Source organism: Manduca sexta, chromosome 12 (assembly GCF_014839805.1).
Source record: "Manduca sexta isolate Smith_Timp_Sample1 chromosome 12, JHU_Msex_v1.0, whole genome shotgun sequence".
In the NCBI taxonomy this organism is placed as follows: domain Eukaryota; kingdom Metazoa; phylum Arthropoda; class Insecta; order Lepidoptera; family Sphingidae; genus Manduca; species Manduca sexta.
This window is the reverse complement of record NC_051126.1, coordinates 195822-213798: the sequence shown is the minus strand read 5'-3', so window position 1 is coordinate 213798 and position 17977 is coordinate 195822. Positions and strand designations below refer to the sequence as shown.

Sequence of the window (17977 nt, the reverse complement as noted above, 5' to 3'; positions counted from 1 at the left end):
TAGTCAAAGGATGATCAGTATTTGATACGATCTAGTAACCTAAGTAATTTAGGTTCGAAGTAATTAGTATGTCATCAAATACTAGCCTATATATCATGCAGGTAAAGAGGGTCAATAACCCCTTAGCTATTTCTGGGTACGCCTACACTATGGTACAGTACAGCGTCAAATGAGGTGGAAAGTGATTTCTACATAGCGAGTAAACATAACCGTATAATCAACGTATTTCTATGTCCACACTATTTAGCAATGACTCCACTTATGGAGTTGTTCAACATAGCTACACACTAAGCCTACAGTTATCCTTTATTTTATAATCCTGGTGGTATATCCTACATATATTATATCCGCCCGTATTAAAACCTGCCATAGTGGCCCACGTAAGTATGTCGCGTTCCGGGATCAGCCTGTGTACATCCGGTTCCAAAAGGCCGGCATAATTGTGTCGACTGGCGAGGGTAATCATCTTTCGCCAGACGACTTTCTATAGGACCCCTCTTCAATTATTATCAGGTGCAGTGGGCTCATTTGGCCGAACATGTATAAAAAAATGGACCAAATCACATACATCATAGTAAGTAAGTTCAGTTAGTACAACGATTAATATAGGTGCAAAGCTACCTACAATTTGATAGTCGTTCGAATTAATTATAGCTGTTATAACAAACGAACCGAACTCTTGGTCCGAACCTTGTTAGACATTGCGTATAAGGACTCAAAGCGCGTACAGTGCAGTGGCATTTGTAATTTAATCTGGGTGGAGTTGCTTCTGTATGTACACACATCACGCCTTTATCGCCGAAGGGGTAGGCAGAGGTGTAACTAAGGCATCTATTTTTTGCTGAGCGTGTTCCGTCCTATGATTTGATAGAACGAGATTTTAGGGAGGCTACTGCATAAATTCCTGACTCCGGGCTATTATTGTCCAAGAAAACACATTATAATTTTGCCTGACCCGAGTTTTGAATCGGAGACTTCAGGGCGAAAGTCTTACCACAGACGCAAAACAACTATGCCACTGAGGCAGTTTTATATTTAGGCAATATAATATACTATACGAATATTATACTTTCCATCAACGCTGTCTTATGCATTGCTAAAACTTCTATATTAAAATATAGATTACTGATGGCAGGTTTCTCATATGTGTGAGTCTGCTTGGGTAGGTACCACACCGTAATGTCTATTTCTGTCGCCAAGTAGCAGTGTGTAGTTACTGTTGTGTTCCGGTTTGAAGGACATTATAGCCAGTGTAATTACTGGACATAGTGAGACTTAACATGTCATGTCTCAGGATGGCGAGCGCAGTGGAATACCAAACAGTACTTTGTAATTCAAGGTATTATGTGTTACTGTTTATGGGTGGTCGTATCGCTTACTATCAGGCGAACGGCAAGCTCGTCTCGTCATTCAAAGCAATAAAAAAATATTAAACCACACAGCCGAACCCACGACCTCTAATATCATAATTACGAGATCAATTCAATATGCAAATGTTTATAAACTAAAAACGCAAGGACCAGTGAAAGGTCTCATTATTCTGGTCACGATTGATCACCATTAACAGACCGACATTGAGAACTTGCTGTATCTAGTGCAATGTTTGTAAGGATTTAAATTCGCGTTCGTCAAGGCGAGTGATGAGGTCGTTGGTGGGTCTAAAGCGGCTTAATTTTTATACTCAGCAAAGGCCTGCTATAATAGCGACAATAGCCTAGTTGTACGAACACACTGCCGTTTTAAATGCCCGCAGGTTCAAATCCCAAGGGCTTTGAATTTTCTAAAATGATCTGTGTATTCTGTATGAATTATCGCTTGCTTTGACGGTGAAGAAAACATCGTGAAAAAACCTGCATACCTAAGAAGTTCTCTATAGTACATTTGAGGGTGTGTTAAGTCTACCAGTCCGCACTAGGCCAGCACAGTGGAATAAGGCCTAATCCCTCTCAGTAGCACAGGAGGCCCGTGCCCAGCAATGACACAGTATATAAAAAAGTAATACTTTATTTATCTCGTAGGCAAAACAAATACACTTATGATACGTCAAAATAATTTATAAGAATAATTATTATTATTTCTAAATAACACTAAAGATCACTTATATAACTACGAAAATATTAAATTAGGGATAATTCATGGGGCATTATAAACAGGGCTGATACTATATTGTTCTAAACACAAACTGTGAAATTGTATTTAAATCACAACCTATTACTAACGAACTTGACATTAATACTGAAACACCATTTTTTAATTAGCAAAAATGTTTCTTCTGTCTCGTTAAAACCGCAGTGCGTTGTGTAACTGGTCGGCATTGCCTCATTGATCTCAAAACGGAAACCTGCAAGACCAGCGCATGTCATATGGCACCGCTTGTTTTTACACCGCCGCCTGTTCGTTATTTTTATTAGCAATTTATTTATTTAAATAAAATATGTACTTTCATTTATCATTGCCGTGTGGATTCGGTAATGTTTTATCGACTGTGTGACAGCCTGAGGTGTTAACCTTAATGGGTGTCGAGATCCCGAGTACTTTGTTAACTCAAAAATCCTGCATAGGTATCGTACTTACGTCAGTCGTAATCCATGATAATTATCTACACCAAAATGTGCGCTTATTCGTTCTTATACCTTACTGATTAATGATCAAAATTGACGATCATTATCAGCTGTAGTTTCCTTAATTAATAAAATAAAATAGCCTTGATTTTGTATCACATTTTAAATAAGAATTTAATGTAATTATTAAAATAATGTTATGTATACAATAGTATTATGTAGTTGTCACCTCTGCAGCGTAGACGAGAGAGAGCGTAAACATTTCCATGCAACTCTTTCCCGTCTTGTGATACCAAATCAAAATAAGTAATACCGTGACAGTCAAACTTAATTATGGTTTATTTCCGGGATCGATCTAGAGATTAGGATTAACATGTATTAATTTCGGATCGTTTAAATAAATATTAGCTAAATCAACCCTAATATATACACGCTATGACATAATTTGAAATGCAGCAATATTAAGAACATTAATCATGTTAAGACACTTGAAAGTTAAAGATGTGTAGCGTCATTCTACACTGAGGTGTCGAATGCATACCATTTTGTGTCATATTGCGTAATTACTAGCATCCGTTATTGGTTAATGTAGAACACGAGTCCGGATGCAAAAGCTAATTGTACCTTCAGATTTAGCTGTCCTAGATTCTGTCTAGACTAAAGTTAACGTAAACTTATAAAATTATATGTGATTATGTTATAAATTTAACTTTATTCGCTAATGGCTAAAATAGAAGGTTTTAAATATTTATATTCTAATGGTGTTAATGCGTTTAATTATGTGGTTCAAGAATCAAGATTGATGTAATGTTACTTCGTTTTAAATAAGTTATTTAAATAGCTACTGCTTTTAATTGCCTTCATGACGAAACGTACTATAATTATTTATTTTGATACGTTTGATGTTTTCATTGCAATAAGAGCAACCTGGGAAGAATTTAATCGGTTTTCAACTACAATTTTGTAAAGTAATCGTTTTTTAATTTCTACCGTTTAATATCCGAATCGGTAACTCATTTCCTCATACATACCCTCACACCCTTAATCCCCGAATGCGTTGACACAGGCGCGATTGGTGCATTAACTAACTCAAGGTACAATTGGCTGTACGCATTTCGTTTTATGATGTGATAGGGGCGAGTCTATCACCGTATTTGACGTAAATGCTCGAATCCGGGCTAAGTAGAAAAACCTAATATTACTTTGTGCGAACCCGGCGATCGAAGCCAAGACCTCAGCATTGCAGTCGTACCACTCAACTACGCCACCGATATAATATAATAATAATAATATTAGCCCAGTATTATATACTGTCCCATTGCTGGGCACGGGCCTCCTCTACTACTGAGAGGTATTAGGCCTTAAGGCCACCACACTGGTCTAGTACGGATTAGAAGAATTCACACACCCTCAAAATTCCTATAAACAACTTCACAGCTATGTAGATTTCATCACGATGTTTTCCTTCACCGTTAAAGCAAGCGATAATTCACAAAGAATACACACACAATTTAGCAGTCCTAGGATTTGAACCTGCGGACATTCGTCTCGTCAATCTGTTCCAACTAATCTGTCATCGTTTTTTACTACGCCACCGAGAGGTAATGTTTTGTACTTTAAAATAAAAAAAACATTCGGACATAATCAACATGATTTATTAGCTCTCATTGTATTTCTGAGTGGGTTTGATGTAACAGCTAAAATGTGTTTCATAGCTGACATGTAATACAATTAATTTTCAGTTATCAACCACAATACTAAGATTGTCATCTACATAATCCCAAGGTACCGGATCTGGAATATAAATTAAATTCACTCCGCAGTCACGAATATGTGCGAATATGCATATTCAAATATTCATAAATCAACAGGCATGTAACAATATGTTATTTAGGTTTGGACCCCGCCCTAATAGTTGCAGTGCCCTTTACGATAGAAATGCTCTGTTTGTATTAATTGTATTTCGTAACACAGGTCAGATTATTGAGTGGACAGTAATCGAGTGTATTTAGATAACGTGGACTTAAACTGCATATATTGTGGTAAATTTATTATCCTGAATTGGAATATATTTGTTAATATTATAATGCGTTTGATGGTAATTTCGCGTATTTTTTTCTGTAGGTTGAAATTTTGGAATATTATAAGACATATGTATCTAGAGATCTACAATTAAGAATTTGAAAATAGCAGTTTTGATAAAGGTTTTGGTTTCAGAAAAGAAAGAAAAATTTTATACAGTTATATTAGATTCCGTCAATTAATACAATTTAATTGGTTTATGTATTTGATTTGATTTTTTTGCAAACATAGGCGTTTACTAATAAATCTATAAATAATACAAATAACTCGATTGGCATAAAAATAACTTAATAACCAAACAGGAGCATTCATAACACTTTTTATTAAATAAGTAATGGAAAAATTTCGTCTCGGGTCATTTTGACATTGCGTTAATAAATGAAACCACATACTCATCTTTACTGCCTCAGTGGCGTAGTTGTACTGCATGCGCGGTACGGCAGCGCTCTGAGGTCCTGGGTTCGAATCCCGGGTCGGGCAAAGTGATATTTGGGTTTTTCTGCTCAATATCAGCCTGGAGTCTGGAATTTGTGCCCGATATGGCGATAGGTTCGCCCCCTATCATATCCTGAGACGGAACACACTTGGCGAAAAGTGGGTGCCCTGGCTGCACCTCTGCATACCCCTTCGGGGATAAATGCTTGATGGTGTGTGTGTACTCATCTTTACTTCTGCTAACATTCATCGATGAATAACGAATATTTTCACAAAAAATCTCGGTTTTATTTTCTTTTCTTTTTTTGTAGTTTTTTGCGAGTATGGCGTGTGCGTGCGTGTGTTTCTGACTGAAGGGTGATGTTGTCACTTTGACAAACTCTCTTTGTGCAGTAGTACCTTTAAAACACACCAAATTTTAATTATTTTTTATTTATATTTATTTTGTTCGAAACGTAATCTTTTATTTTACATTTATGATTTTTTTATGACTATCGCTGATAGCCTGAGTTTGGCTGATTCAGCTGCACCGTTAATCCATGTAAACGCTTCAGGCGCTCCAGCCTAAACATTTATGGTTAAAATAACTTATAGTACCGTGTTGTTTTCGTGAAGACAAGTATATGGTTTCATTTATTAAAGCTATGTCAAAATGACTACAATACCACTAGTCATTAACGTAGTAGAAATGTTGCGTCGACTCTGAGTTACCAGGCAAACATAAGTCAACAGATATCGACTACTGGTATTATTTTGTTACACATTAAATATTGCACTGCACCTGTCCTGCTAGTATTATAATATCATAACTTGTCTACTCATGCTAAACCTTCACTGTAAAATCGACTTTAAAACTATTACTTTATGGTCTACCGTTTTGAAAGTACATAAGCCTTTTTACCTTTCACACGTATATGGTATACGTAATTAGATGTCATTGATTTAGTTCATGCATCAATGAGCTACTGGTTATGTCAGTCCCAAGAGATTACAGTTGTCGACCCAGTTAGCTGAGGTAACGTTAACTAAGAGGTTAAGGGTTGTGGGTTAACTTCCAAGTAGAGGCAAGATTGTGTATTGATTTTAAATAACTAAGGAACGAACCTTGAAAATCGATTTGAACATACTACATTTTAACTACTTTCCAAAGTAAATGCGTTAAAAAATAATTCCAGATTATAAAAACATTGTAATCTGTAACCTTTTTTTATAGTTTAACAGAACGCATGATAATGTAATAGAACATTTTCCGAATGATGTTCGAAATTTAAAAAATTGCGAACATTTTCGAACAAAAACGAGAAACAGTGTTAATATCTGTTTCCTCTACTCGCTATTTTTACCAGCGCATACATTACGCACTATAAACCTTTTAAGCTTATTAAGCCTGATAAGGAGAAATCATTTAATAAATTTTACTTATTTTGACGGAACGGTATTGACCTACCCATGTTGAAAATATTTCTGCAGTAAATCATACTTCGTGAAAATGTCATTGACGTAGCCTCAATGTATTACTTAACACTTACTTAAGTGTACTTAAATTCTTAAAATAATCGTGACAAATATCGGAACTGAATTTTTATGTCTGTTTTCGAGCCTTTTGTTTGGCCAAAATTTTTATGGTGTACCTATATGTAACAATTTTAATTATTACGAAATTTTATAGAAATGTCATAAAAATAATCCATAATTCAAAAACAAACTATTCCTGACTCTATTTTATTAGATGTTTACAAGGCCAATAGACCATCTCCTTTTTAGAGATGACCGATTTTATGTGACTTGTCTGTGAGAATCGTGTGTCATCTATATAACCGCATATATATTTGTTCTCTTCATGTTTTCTCACGTTGTCAAGCTGTGTTTTTGTTCTTTATCACGTCTTAAAAGTACTCAATGACTGTTCTAATTAAGGACACGTTTTTAGGTCTATGCACATAGATATTAAAGAAATATATTCTGAAAAACTAACCTCTTATAAAACCATAACATCCGGGATATTATTTGTTAATAAAAAGTTTGATAAGTAGGTAATCAATCTAGAAACATGTTCGACAAAGCATATGTAGAGTATGAAATGAGAGAACGCAATTTGATTCCTGATTTGAACTCTGTCAAATTAAAACTACTATACCAATCTAGATATTCAATAGGATTTTTAAATCGTCATTTATAGAGGCAACAGTACTCTACATTCTACACGGCATTATACTATCTTAAGCAAATAAAGCCGTTGGTCCTGCGCCTGATATCTCTCCAGTCATGTCAGATTACCGTCTCAGTAGACTACGCTAGTGAAGTAGCAGAAGTGCACCTGTATATTGCGCACCACTTGTGCACTATAATATATATGTACTTAACTGATCTCCGTTGAGATTAGCCACCGAAATTCGGTTAAGAAGTAATCAAATCATACATATCTTAATAGAGTTCACATTTCCTAATACCTACTTGCTAAACAAAACACACATATCGCGCCCAAAAGCCATTATAATATAATAAATACATGTCTTATCAACTATCAGCCGCCTGGTCGCAAATGTCTTTATAAGAGATACCTACAAATCATTTAGTAAGGCATGTTGCGAAATTCAGTGCATAGTAATAAATAACGTGGGCCGTAGATAACGTGCGATTGGGCAACGTGTGTAGGGATAGGCTATCCTTGGACCTATCTGTGGGATAGTTGCTCGTGTATGGCCAGTCATTTTGTAGTTTTTGATACTTAAGTTGTAGAGGTTTTTGGCTACAATTTATAGAAAGTGTTGTATAAAAAAGAAATAGTAACATGAATGTATGAATATCCTTTGAGAATGGCTCGACTAGCTTCACTGCTTCTTTTTTCTCCCGGTTTGTAGTATAAGTATTATGAATTGTCAGATATTTATTTTTGATTATAGATAAATATTTTCCAATTTTAAATTAAATCTATGATGTCACATCACGTAAATTTACTTTTGTGTTTGTTTATAGAAATTCGTGTTGAATTTATTACATCAATTAACCAAATGTGCAGAACATACAAATGTGGACAATCAGTCGAATGTCATGCGCAGTGTTAATTGTAGGTAGATACGTACATACCAATGACTTCAGTAGCCAATGTTGATTGCTCGTTTAATTACTCCCACGTGCAAATTGGAGTTTGTGTTCTCGAATACAATACGATAAAACTATAGCCTTTAATATAATTAACAATAAATCTAATCTAACTAACAAAAATGCATATGTTTGTTAGAAGTAAACTCAGCAATAGCTAAATGGTTTTGGATAAAATTTAGTACACGGGTAGACCTTGCCTTGATTACGACATAGGTTACTCTTTATCCCATAATTTGCTTCCATTGAAAATATTGGATTTTTTAAATTTTACTTAAATAAATAACAATGGCGTTGAAAATCTGGCGCCAGGAATTACTACAGTATTTTAGAGACTTTTGTCAGCTACAAAGGCTGTTCAAGCTGGCAAAGCAGCGAGAAAAACCTAGTATTAACACAAAGAGTTGGAAGTTCATCAAAACCAACTCTACTGTGGAGACAGGGTTATACTTTTTAAGCATATTATAGAGTCGACTTGGTTTAGTTATTTATGAATGATTGACTGCAGAGCATTAGCCCTTTGAGGTATCCTATGTCAGGTAAATCGTACCAATAATATTTAAGAAGCATTTTCGGTTACTATCATGAGATCATTTACGACCACATAAATTGAGTCTACACCGTATGGCCTGCTGCAAATAAATATTACAAAACAATATATCTCAACAAATAAAAATGCTCAATTCTACACCGTGAGAAGATGATAACAATAGTCCAGAATAAATCAGAAGTCAAATGGTCCATTCTGACGTCTTACATCTAATTAAACAAATAGGAAATATATTGTTTGTTTTAACGATACGAAATTGGTACATGAAAAAGGCGTACACGCTGCATTGGAATCAACGGGACGGAAGTTACTGTATTTTGTGTTGAACAGCCATTTGTGCGTGCGAAAAGTTGTGTTTTTAAGAGTTTTTTGAAAATAAACTAAATATAATATAAATGCTTTGTTAAAACAATAACTGGTTATAGTTCTGACCATTTTAAATATCAGTAACGTCTTCATGATTGAACTTGAGCTTATAATTATTAAATTAATGATTAAGCTTCTCCCTCATTGCACATAAATATTGAGATATGCATGGTTTTGATTTTATTTAACCCCTTTTAAATTGTAGTCTCGATTTAAAATATATTACGGTTACATGTAATAAAGTTACAATAATAAAAAAAATCTTGATACACTCCCTATTAATTCAAGCTTTTTTTTGGTATCCCTGCTAGCTTATAACGGCAGTCCATAGTTACAAAAGAATGCCAGCCCGAGACTAAGCCTATTAGGTTCTAAAAATACAGTAGCAATATTAAGGCTTGCCATAAACGGACATCATGACGTCATTATTCGTGACTTATCTCGATATACTATTATGTTAGGCAGTTATGGACATCTAAATATTGTACGCTATCGATTAAAACTGTCAGTTATAATCGACAACGATTTTCTCGAAGTCAATATTATTTTATTATTTTCGTAATTAAAGTCCATACTTTTTCTAGTTGAAAATGTACCAGTACTTTAATTGTTATTATAAATTTGAATGTAAAAGTTTGTGGAGATTTATGATGTTGAATAGTTTTATCGGTATCGGCAAAATAACTCCACTACACCTGATGTCAAGTGGAGTACGGTCCGCATAGAGTCGACAGACGGGAGATGGTTATCCCTTCCTAGTTTACATAAGAACAGGCTAGTACGAAACCGAATATACTTAGACTGATCTTGGAACGCGACACACTTGCGTGAGCCACTATGGCGGGTTGTATCCTTGTGGAGATTGTCGCTATTCGGCCGGATACAAATATCGTACCACAAGAAAATATTTGTTCAAAGTTAACATTTAATTTACAACATGGATTTGGATGAATTTGGCACAGCAAGTTAACCTGTTGACATTATTATCTTTTATTCAGTTTAAAAAAGATTTTTATGCAGACGAAACCGGAGCAAAGCTTCTTTGTACAAACATGTTTTGATCCCAAAGAATCGTTGTAAACATAAAATATATTAACAATTACAGTACACTTCGTCTATCAGTTCTTCAAGCATTTTCGTATAGACCACGTAGTTTTACCGCAATCAGGTTGAGTCAGTTAACTTGTCAAGCCACAATAACTGATCGTGTGTAATTCAGTAATGTCGCAAACGCAACTTGTCTCAAAGTAAGTAGAAGCAGGTCGAATATTATTGGACATGTGGGTTCAACTGTTTGTTTATATTACCTAAATACGGCTTAGCTTACTTTAGATTAATTTAATTACGGTCACATTAAGAAAGTTGGCTTGAGTCAAGGTTGAAATACATTTCAAGTATTACAATCTTTTTAATTATTTTAAATGTATAATTAATTAATCTTGAACACCTTAAATCTTTACTTTTTAAATATATACTAACATAATATAAAGATGAAGAGTTTGTTTGTTTGTTTGAACGCACTTATCGCAAGCATAGTTTCTGAGATAAACCGATTTTGAATTTGTTTTACTAATAAGAAGCTACATTACTCCCGAATGCTATTGGCTATATTTTATCCCAGGAAAATACAAAGCCGGACTTTTAATCCCGGAAAAACTATTACGCGAGCGAAGTCGCGAACAAAGCTCATGTTTTTATAGAGTACGCACGTAATATTACTTCAGTGGAATTTGTAAAATACATACGAAACAGCAAATAATATTAATAGAGAAATTAAAACACTCGACTATTTCCATTAGAGCTTATTGCTGAGGAATAATCATATAGACAGTGAACTATAAATCCAGAAATTTTGCTGATGACAGCTACATATATAATATTAATGTAAATTGTGCAATAACTTAAAAATAACATGCCGCATGACTTAACGATAAAAATTAATATCAACAATATTTCAGAATCATACATTAAGCACAAAGAAATGGAAAGTTAACTGGTTTCGCAGTTATGATGCACTTGTTGAGGTCAAGATAATGTTGCGCGACAAATGTCACGCGTCGGAGTGCCAGCGGCGCTTCAGGACACGCTCCAGCGGCGCGACTGACCGTGTCACGCGACATAGCACATGTTTACTGCCACTATGGGCCTTGTTTATTGAGGAGACGAGCTACGAGCAAATTCTAGGGCCGATGCCATTTACAATCGTTAACGCTTATAGAAAACGTAAAGATTGAAAATGACATATAGCGATAAAGCTGCCTCGATGGTTTAGTTGTACTGCATGCGGGGTAAGGCAGCGCTCCAAATTCAATTGCTAGGTCGGGCAAAGTGATATTTGGGTCTTTCTGCTCAGTATTAGCCCGGAGTCTGGAATTTGTGCCTAATATGGTGATAGGCTCACCTCCTATCATCATGAGACGGAGCACACTTAGCGAAAACTAGAAGCCCTAGTTGCGCCTATGCATACACTTTCGGGGATAAATTCGTGTTGATGTGTGTGTGTATGTGTAAGTATAGACGTACCGTACATACACAAAGTTAGCGTTAATGATTGTTGGAATGCATCTGTCTGGGGCTTCTGATCTACTAACGACTGTAAAGTCATCTCTATAACAATGTGCGGGAAAATAGCTCTGGTAATAACTGTCTTGTCAACTGATGATCCCATTGATTGTATCAGTTCTGTACAGATGTACAAAACATCATTGTTCAAGCAAAAACTGTAGAATACGTAGGAACGACATGATAGCATCATGTGGTAGATATGGTGTGAGTTAGTTGTAGTTTTTGATTAAGATTAGATTCTTAGCTCATTCAAGTTGCACGAAGGTGGGACATCTTATTAGCGATTCGTTCCAGCTTAGCACAGTCAGATTTCTTTGTGGTTCGATCGTTACCTAACTACACAGGTTCACTTGCAAATTTGAAAATTACCTAAAAATTCATTAAAATAGCTCCAGCCGTTTTGGAGTCCATAAGGAACATACATATTTATCTATATAGGTATAGATAGTTTTGATATTTTATTTTATTTTATATGCACGATATAAAACGGGTGCAGTAAAAACTACGCATGCGTCTAAGATTTTATTTTAACGTCTCTAAGTATGTGGCATGAGCACATGAATTATTTATTTTAACAACCAATTTAACGGCAATTTTGCTTTCGTGAGATATCGGAACAAAATATTAGCCAAATACCGCTTAAATTTGAAACACATTTGCGTGATTAATCTTAGATATAATTTAACGCTACCATATTTCCACACATGGCTGACAGAATGATAAGCGACTCGTTAAATCTGGAACTAACGTAAATTGCAGCCAAATCGTGATCTTAGATTATCTTTAATTAAAGCTTATCTGACTCCGTGTTAGATTTTGACGTGGATATATCCTCAAATAGACAGGAGTTTGGTATTAAAAGTAACGTGACGGGTGATTTTAATGGTCTTTTGCAATAGTTTGTAATCGCTTCGTCTATGAAGCACTTATTATGTGTAATGAGGTTTTTCAGGTAAACATAATCTCTGGATTAAAATAATACTCGAAATTTGCATAATGATTTCTTATGTTTACGCAAATGTTAGACATTAAAATCAAACTATTTTTTGCATTTTATCCCGGTTTTAATATAATTTAGTTTTCTCCCGACGTTTCGAAGTGTTTGCAGCCTTCGTGGACGAAACGTTCCGGTGGACTTTTTTTTTCGACGTCGCAGAGATAGTGCATTACAACTACCGCTCAGCCATCGCGCGGGGCTATGTTGTGGTCACCGTGCCTCTTACGACCCCTATAAATATTATCTGCCTACATTGATATGTGAAGTCAACATTTTAGCACTTATTTATCAAACCAGACCAATTTTCGCGGACCCCCGCTTACAACTTGTGGACCCCCCTTTTTTGGTCACGCCAACGTAGAACCCCGTCAAGTCTCCCGTGGACCCCTGGGGGTACACCTAGACCACTTTGGGAATCAATGATTTAAATACAGACGGCGAACCGTGGATTGGTGCAGTGCTGTCTACTCCTTCCAGAAAATGCCTAGGTTTACGTTGATATGGTAATTATTTATTTACCTTGAATATGTCCGCATTAAGTTTTTGTTTACATCGTTACAATAGGAATATCAAAGGTTGTTAGGCTAATTGACATGAAGGACATATTATTTTCGAAAAATTTAAACTCGGTGCCAAAGACATAAAAAAATAGACTGATTCCAAATTTGTGTATTATTGAATATCGCAAAAATGTAGCTTAAGTCAAAAATCCTTTCAACCCTATTTAAGTTAATTATATTTTTCAAATATATCGGTAATTATATTTTGTAATGAAACTGCAAAGGGTAGTAGTTTAAACCGACTCACATGCGTTGAGGAGTGACATATCGGTCAACCCACTTCGTAATTACAAGGGTAGTCATACTTCATACCGGAGCTTAGGAGTAATTAAGGAACATTACGGTGTGTAATCATAAATTTCAATACATTATTCTACATTTCAAAAGCAACCATTTAATGGCGTGTCTTATTCATATAAATTAAAACTTCGGCCCTATTTCGTCGCGGTACATAAATGTCGAATGATTTACGGACTCTTGACACTTGGTAATGAGGTAAACCAGGATGCGAAAAACCTTAGCGGATATGTCAAAATTAAATAAGTAATTTGTATATATTTTTTCTATTTAGGCGAATGTTAAATGTTGAAATAAAACTATTTTTCGGATTTCATCGCGGTTTTTTATATATTATAATTTCCTCTCGATGTTTCGAAGATATAATAATTTTATTTAAATTTGTAAGAAGTTAGTAAAACGCGCTTTTTGGTTCTAGGAAATATTTTTATCTATCGATCGCGTCAAAAATGCACGTTTAGCACCCGCATCTGACATCTCTTATTGAATACGTCAATGAATTTTGTAATAATCTGGAGCTCTTTAAGTCTAGAGTAAATACTAAATAGTCATCGCTTAGACAAGCGTGTAACATCCTTAATTGCTACTTTCCATCAGGTGGAAGTAATGACGTTAGTCATTGAAGATTTCTTATAAAATTAAGTCCTAACGCGCACTGTTTTACCAATTTTTACTTGCGCTACTGATACTTGACGTAGGGATCGGAAGTTATGCAAACATAACGCCATAGTGATGATACTGACTGACACCTATCTTCTGTATAATTTTATCTAACTTGTAATTTTGTGGCTATCAATCAATAGCCACAAGACTAGCTGAACAAATTCGAAACCTCAAAAAGTTACACATTAACTTCAATCAAAATATTCTTTTTTCTTTATATAAAATAAAGTAAACCTTTTGAAGTTTATCTTAGTAAATACAAAGTAATTTTTCATACGATTACACAAGTTTAAAGTCGACTTGAAATTTGGAATTTGTTCGGCTACTTTTCTGTGTGACTGTACGTACCGTTATCAAAATTGTTAAATAAGAATGTTACTAAATACATGTAGACGTGTAATAGTTTCGTGGTAAAAACTTGCTTAATTACACCTTGTGTAATTAAATGAATAATACTTTTATTGATAATACGACCTTTTATTTTAATTAGATATTTAGTAATAACAATATTTTGTCGTTCCGCGATAAATACCCTACTGCATATTACATTGTAACTTCTGTAAGATTTTTAAATCTTATAGATAATATCAGAGTTGATTTTCTATATCCAAACATTTCATCTCTATAATTTTAGTTCTTTACAATCAATATAGTTATGAATGTGAGTGATATGGGACTTAAGTTTCTGGTGATTTCTAATGGCTGATATCAATATTGCAAGGTTATATCTTTGTGTCAGGTCAGATATATAACCATGTTTTTTTTTTACTTAAGTTACACACGTTGTACTTCATTGATACAATTTTTGATAAATTCTAGGCTAATTTGCGCGCGGTAACGCCCAAATTCTAATGTAAATTATGCTCTGCTAAAATTATCATTGAATTTAAGGTAAGCGGTACCTTTTCTTGCGGATACCATTCATGTTTTCATACATAATCGAGGCGTGACTCGGAGGAGACCTACTTTAGTTTTAGGTTATTTTTTTAACATAAAAAATATTGAGTGACGCACTTCATGTAGACCTCATTGGTAGCTAATTTATAATGGTTATTTTGAATGTTGTAAGTTTAGATTTTTATATATAATATCAATGCATATACGAGTAAAAACAAACAATTATCCTCTGATGACGAGGTTCAAAACGCAAGGCACGATGGTTAGGGATTCAAAATAAGAAGTCTCTTCACAATGCCTGCCGTATTCAACAGTACTGCCTTCTGCATCTGGCCTCTGACCCAAAGGTCAATGGAGAGCCTCTGGACATGTTGGTTGAGGCTCTTTGGACTTATAGACAAAAACGACAATCGGGATCATAATTGTAGAGTCCACATCACTCGTCAGCAACCTAGTGTCCTAAGTCTAAATATTTAGACATTTTGTTATTATTATTTTTGAACGTACAAATAATAATATTGTAACAAGAGAAATTTTATCTGTCTGCATGTTTGTAAATGCATCACGCAAAACTACTGCATGGAATTGAATACAATTTTCATCGATGTATTACTAGAGGTGTACCTTAAAATATAGGCTCCCTTTTATACCGAGAAAATGGAAGACGGGACTTTTATCCTGAAAAACTTATTCACGCGAGAGCGAGCAAAATATAGTTTTATAAGTTCTATTCAATCAGCAGTATTAATCAAGTGAAATGCGATATACGTAGGCTAAAATGTTAATATTACCCAAGGGTATCCTAGACAGGCTTTGTTATCCTTAATGAGGTTATAATTGCTAATGTTGGGGATCAGGCCTTTGTCTTTTGCTGCCGTCAAGCTGCAATTCACATTATTGTATGTTGCTTTCAAGGACATGTAGGTGATTTGTTAAGTTACGCGTAGTATTACTTTTATTCAGGGCTATTTTTAGAGCTTACTATCAGGCGAACGCCATGCATGTCAGTGGTCACGTCAGTAAATGCTAGGTATCAATAATGTATTTAGTTTATATTAGCTGTTGCTCGGGACTACGCTCGCATGAAGGAGGTTTTCACGATAAAAGTCCGCTATATATTATTTTCCCAGGATAAAAAGTAGCTAATAACCTTTCCAGGGCTTTGAACTATCTTCATACCAAATTTCATAAAAATCCGTTCAGTAGATTTTGAGAAAATCGATCACATAGAGACTGACAGAAAAGGGCACTCTGCTTTATAATACGCATAGATGACTATTTTTATTTTTAAAAATCCCAAGTACACACACTCCCTCCGGCTCGTTACATTTAGTCTCACTATAAGTCCAGGTTGTGCGACATAGATCGCTTTTTAAAATATAATCATATTCATTTTGCTGTATGTATGTTGGTGTACGATAAAGAGTTTTCATTCATTCATTCAGTATTATTACTACGCTAGTATACAACTAAATATATATTGTATTATGACTAGTTTCGAATAATACTAATATTTCCCTTCTTCTTTTCAGGACCTCCGCACACTCCTCAAATCGAAACACGTGCAAGGTTTGGAGATCAACGATGCCCACAAGTCCCTCAACAGGACATCGGTCCTCGAGAAAGTGGAGGCGGCCAAGTCCGCCCTCACTTCCTCAGGTGGGGGACCATTGTTCCTCGCGTTGCCGGCCCACCCCGAGCTCCTTGCGAAATACTACGACCTCCGGACGTTAGTGAAGAAGGTGGATCTGATGATGGTCCAGACCCACGCCCTGGGACTGGTGAAGAAGATGACTTATCATCCTAGCAGACTGAGTGGGCTGTGGGACATGATGAACACTGTAAGTACATCTAAACAAGGAAATTTTATAAGGAAATATTTTAAGACGAACGATGTGATAAATTCTTCTTTGAAAAGGACTTTATAAGGCACTGATTAGTAATTATATCATATAGTTCTGGTGGTAGGTCTCTTATATGTGAGATTCCGCCTGGTATCACTGCAATGTTCATTTCTGGCACCAAGCAGCAGTGTGTAGTCATTGTTGTGTTTCAGATTGAAGAATATTGTAGCCAATTTAAGTACTAGACATAATAGGATTTAACATCTCATGTCTCAGAATGGCAAGCGCAGTGGAATACCAAACAATACTTAGTACTTTAAGGTGTTGGATGGTGTTTCTTCTGTTTATGGTCGTATCGCTTATCATCAGGCGAACGGCAAACTCGTCTCGTTATTCGTATTCTCGATATTCGTATTAGCAATAAAATAACGGTACCTACAGTTTAGTTGTACTTCGGTTACTCAATTGTACTTCGGAAAAGAATCTAAGTAGGAATTTATTGGTTATTTAAAAAATTATTTAAGTAATTTATTGTCAGGACAGCCATTTAAAAGCATTAAGAACCTAAACTATAGGATTATTTTTTTGTAAACATAACTTATCAACATCAATGCTCAAAGCCAAGTATCTAAGCGATAATCAGTAAACTTTGAACTGAAGCGATTTAAAGTTTGATTTTAATAAGAAAATTCTTAACAATTAAACTATTTACTTTATAAAATTAAATTTAATCATATAAAAAGAGTTAAAAAACCCAGATCAAACGTCGTAGAAGTCTGATAATTTCAAATATGTACATTACTAATTTTCGGTATATTTGTCGCTTAGCTATAATGTCTTTTGAAAATGTATAACTTATATCTATAAATATACTGAGTGTGTCAACAAGCGGACTCCTTCATGTTTGGCCTTTCATACACGAAAATATATTATCAGCAGCTATTAAGAGTAATTAATATGGTAATGATGGAATAAATTTTTCATTACGGTCGTACTTTATCATTTAAATTCATAAAAAATTTCGTAAACGTTTTTATGACGCATTGGCTATAAAATTG

General features: G+C 34.9%; 1 protein-coding gene across 1 annotated transcript in view; it reads left to right on the top strand.

Annotated features, from left to right (window-relative positions):
• Window positions 1–17977, top strand: part of LOC115442778 — a 44400-nt gene that overhangs the window by 14292 nt on the left and 12131 nt on the right. The window contains exon 2 of the mRNA XM_030167930.2: window positions 16608–16916. Coding sequence (XP_030023790.2) covers window positions 16608–16916 — 309 coding nt within the window. The remainder of the gene's footprint in view (window positions 1–16607; window positions 16917–17977) is intronic.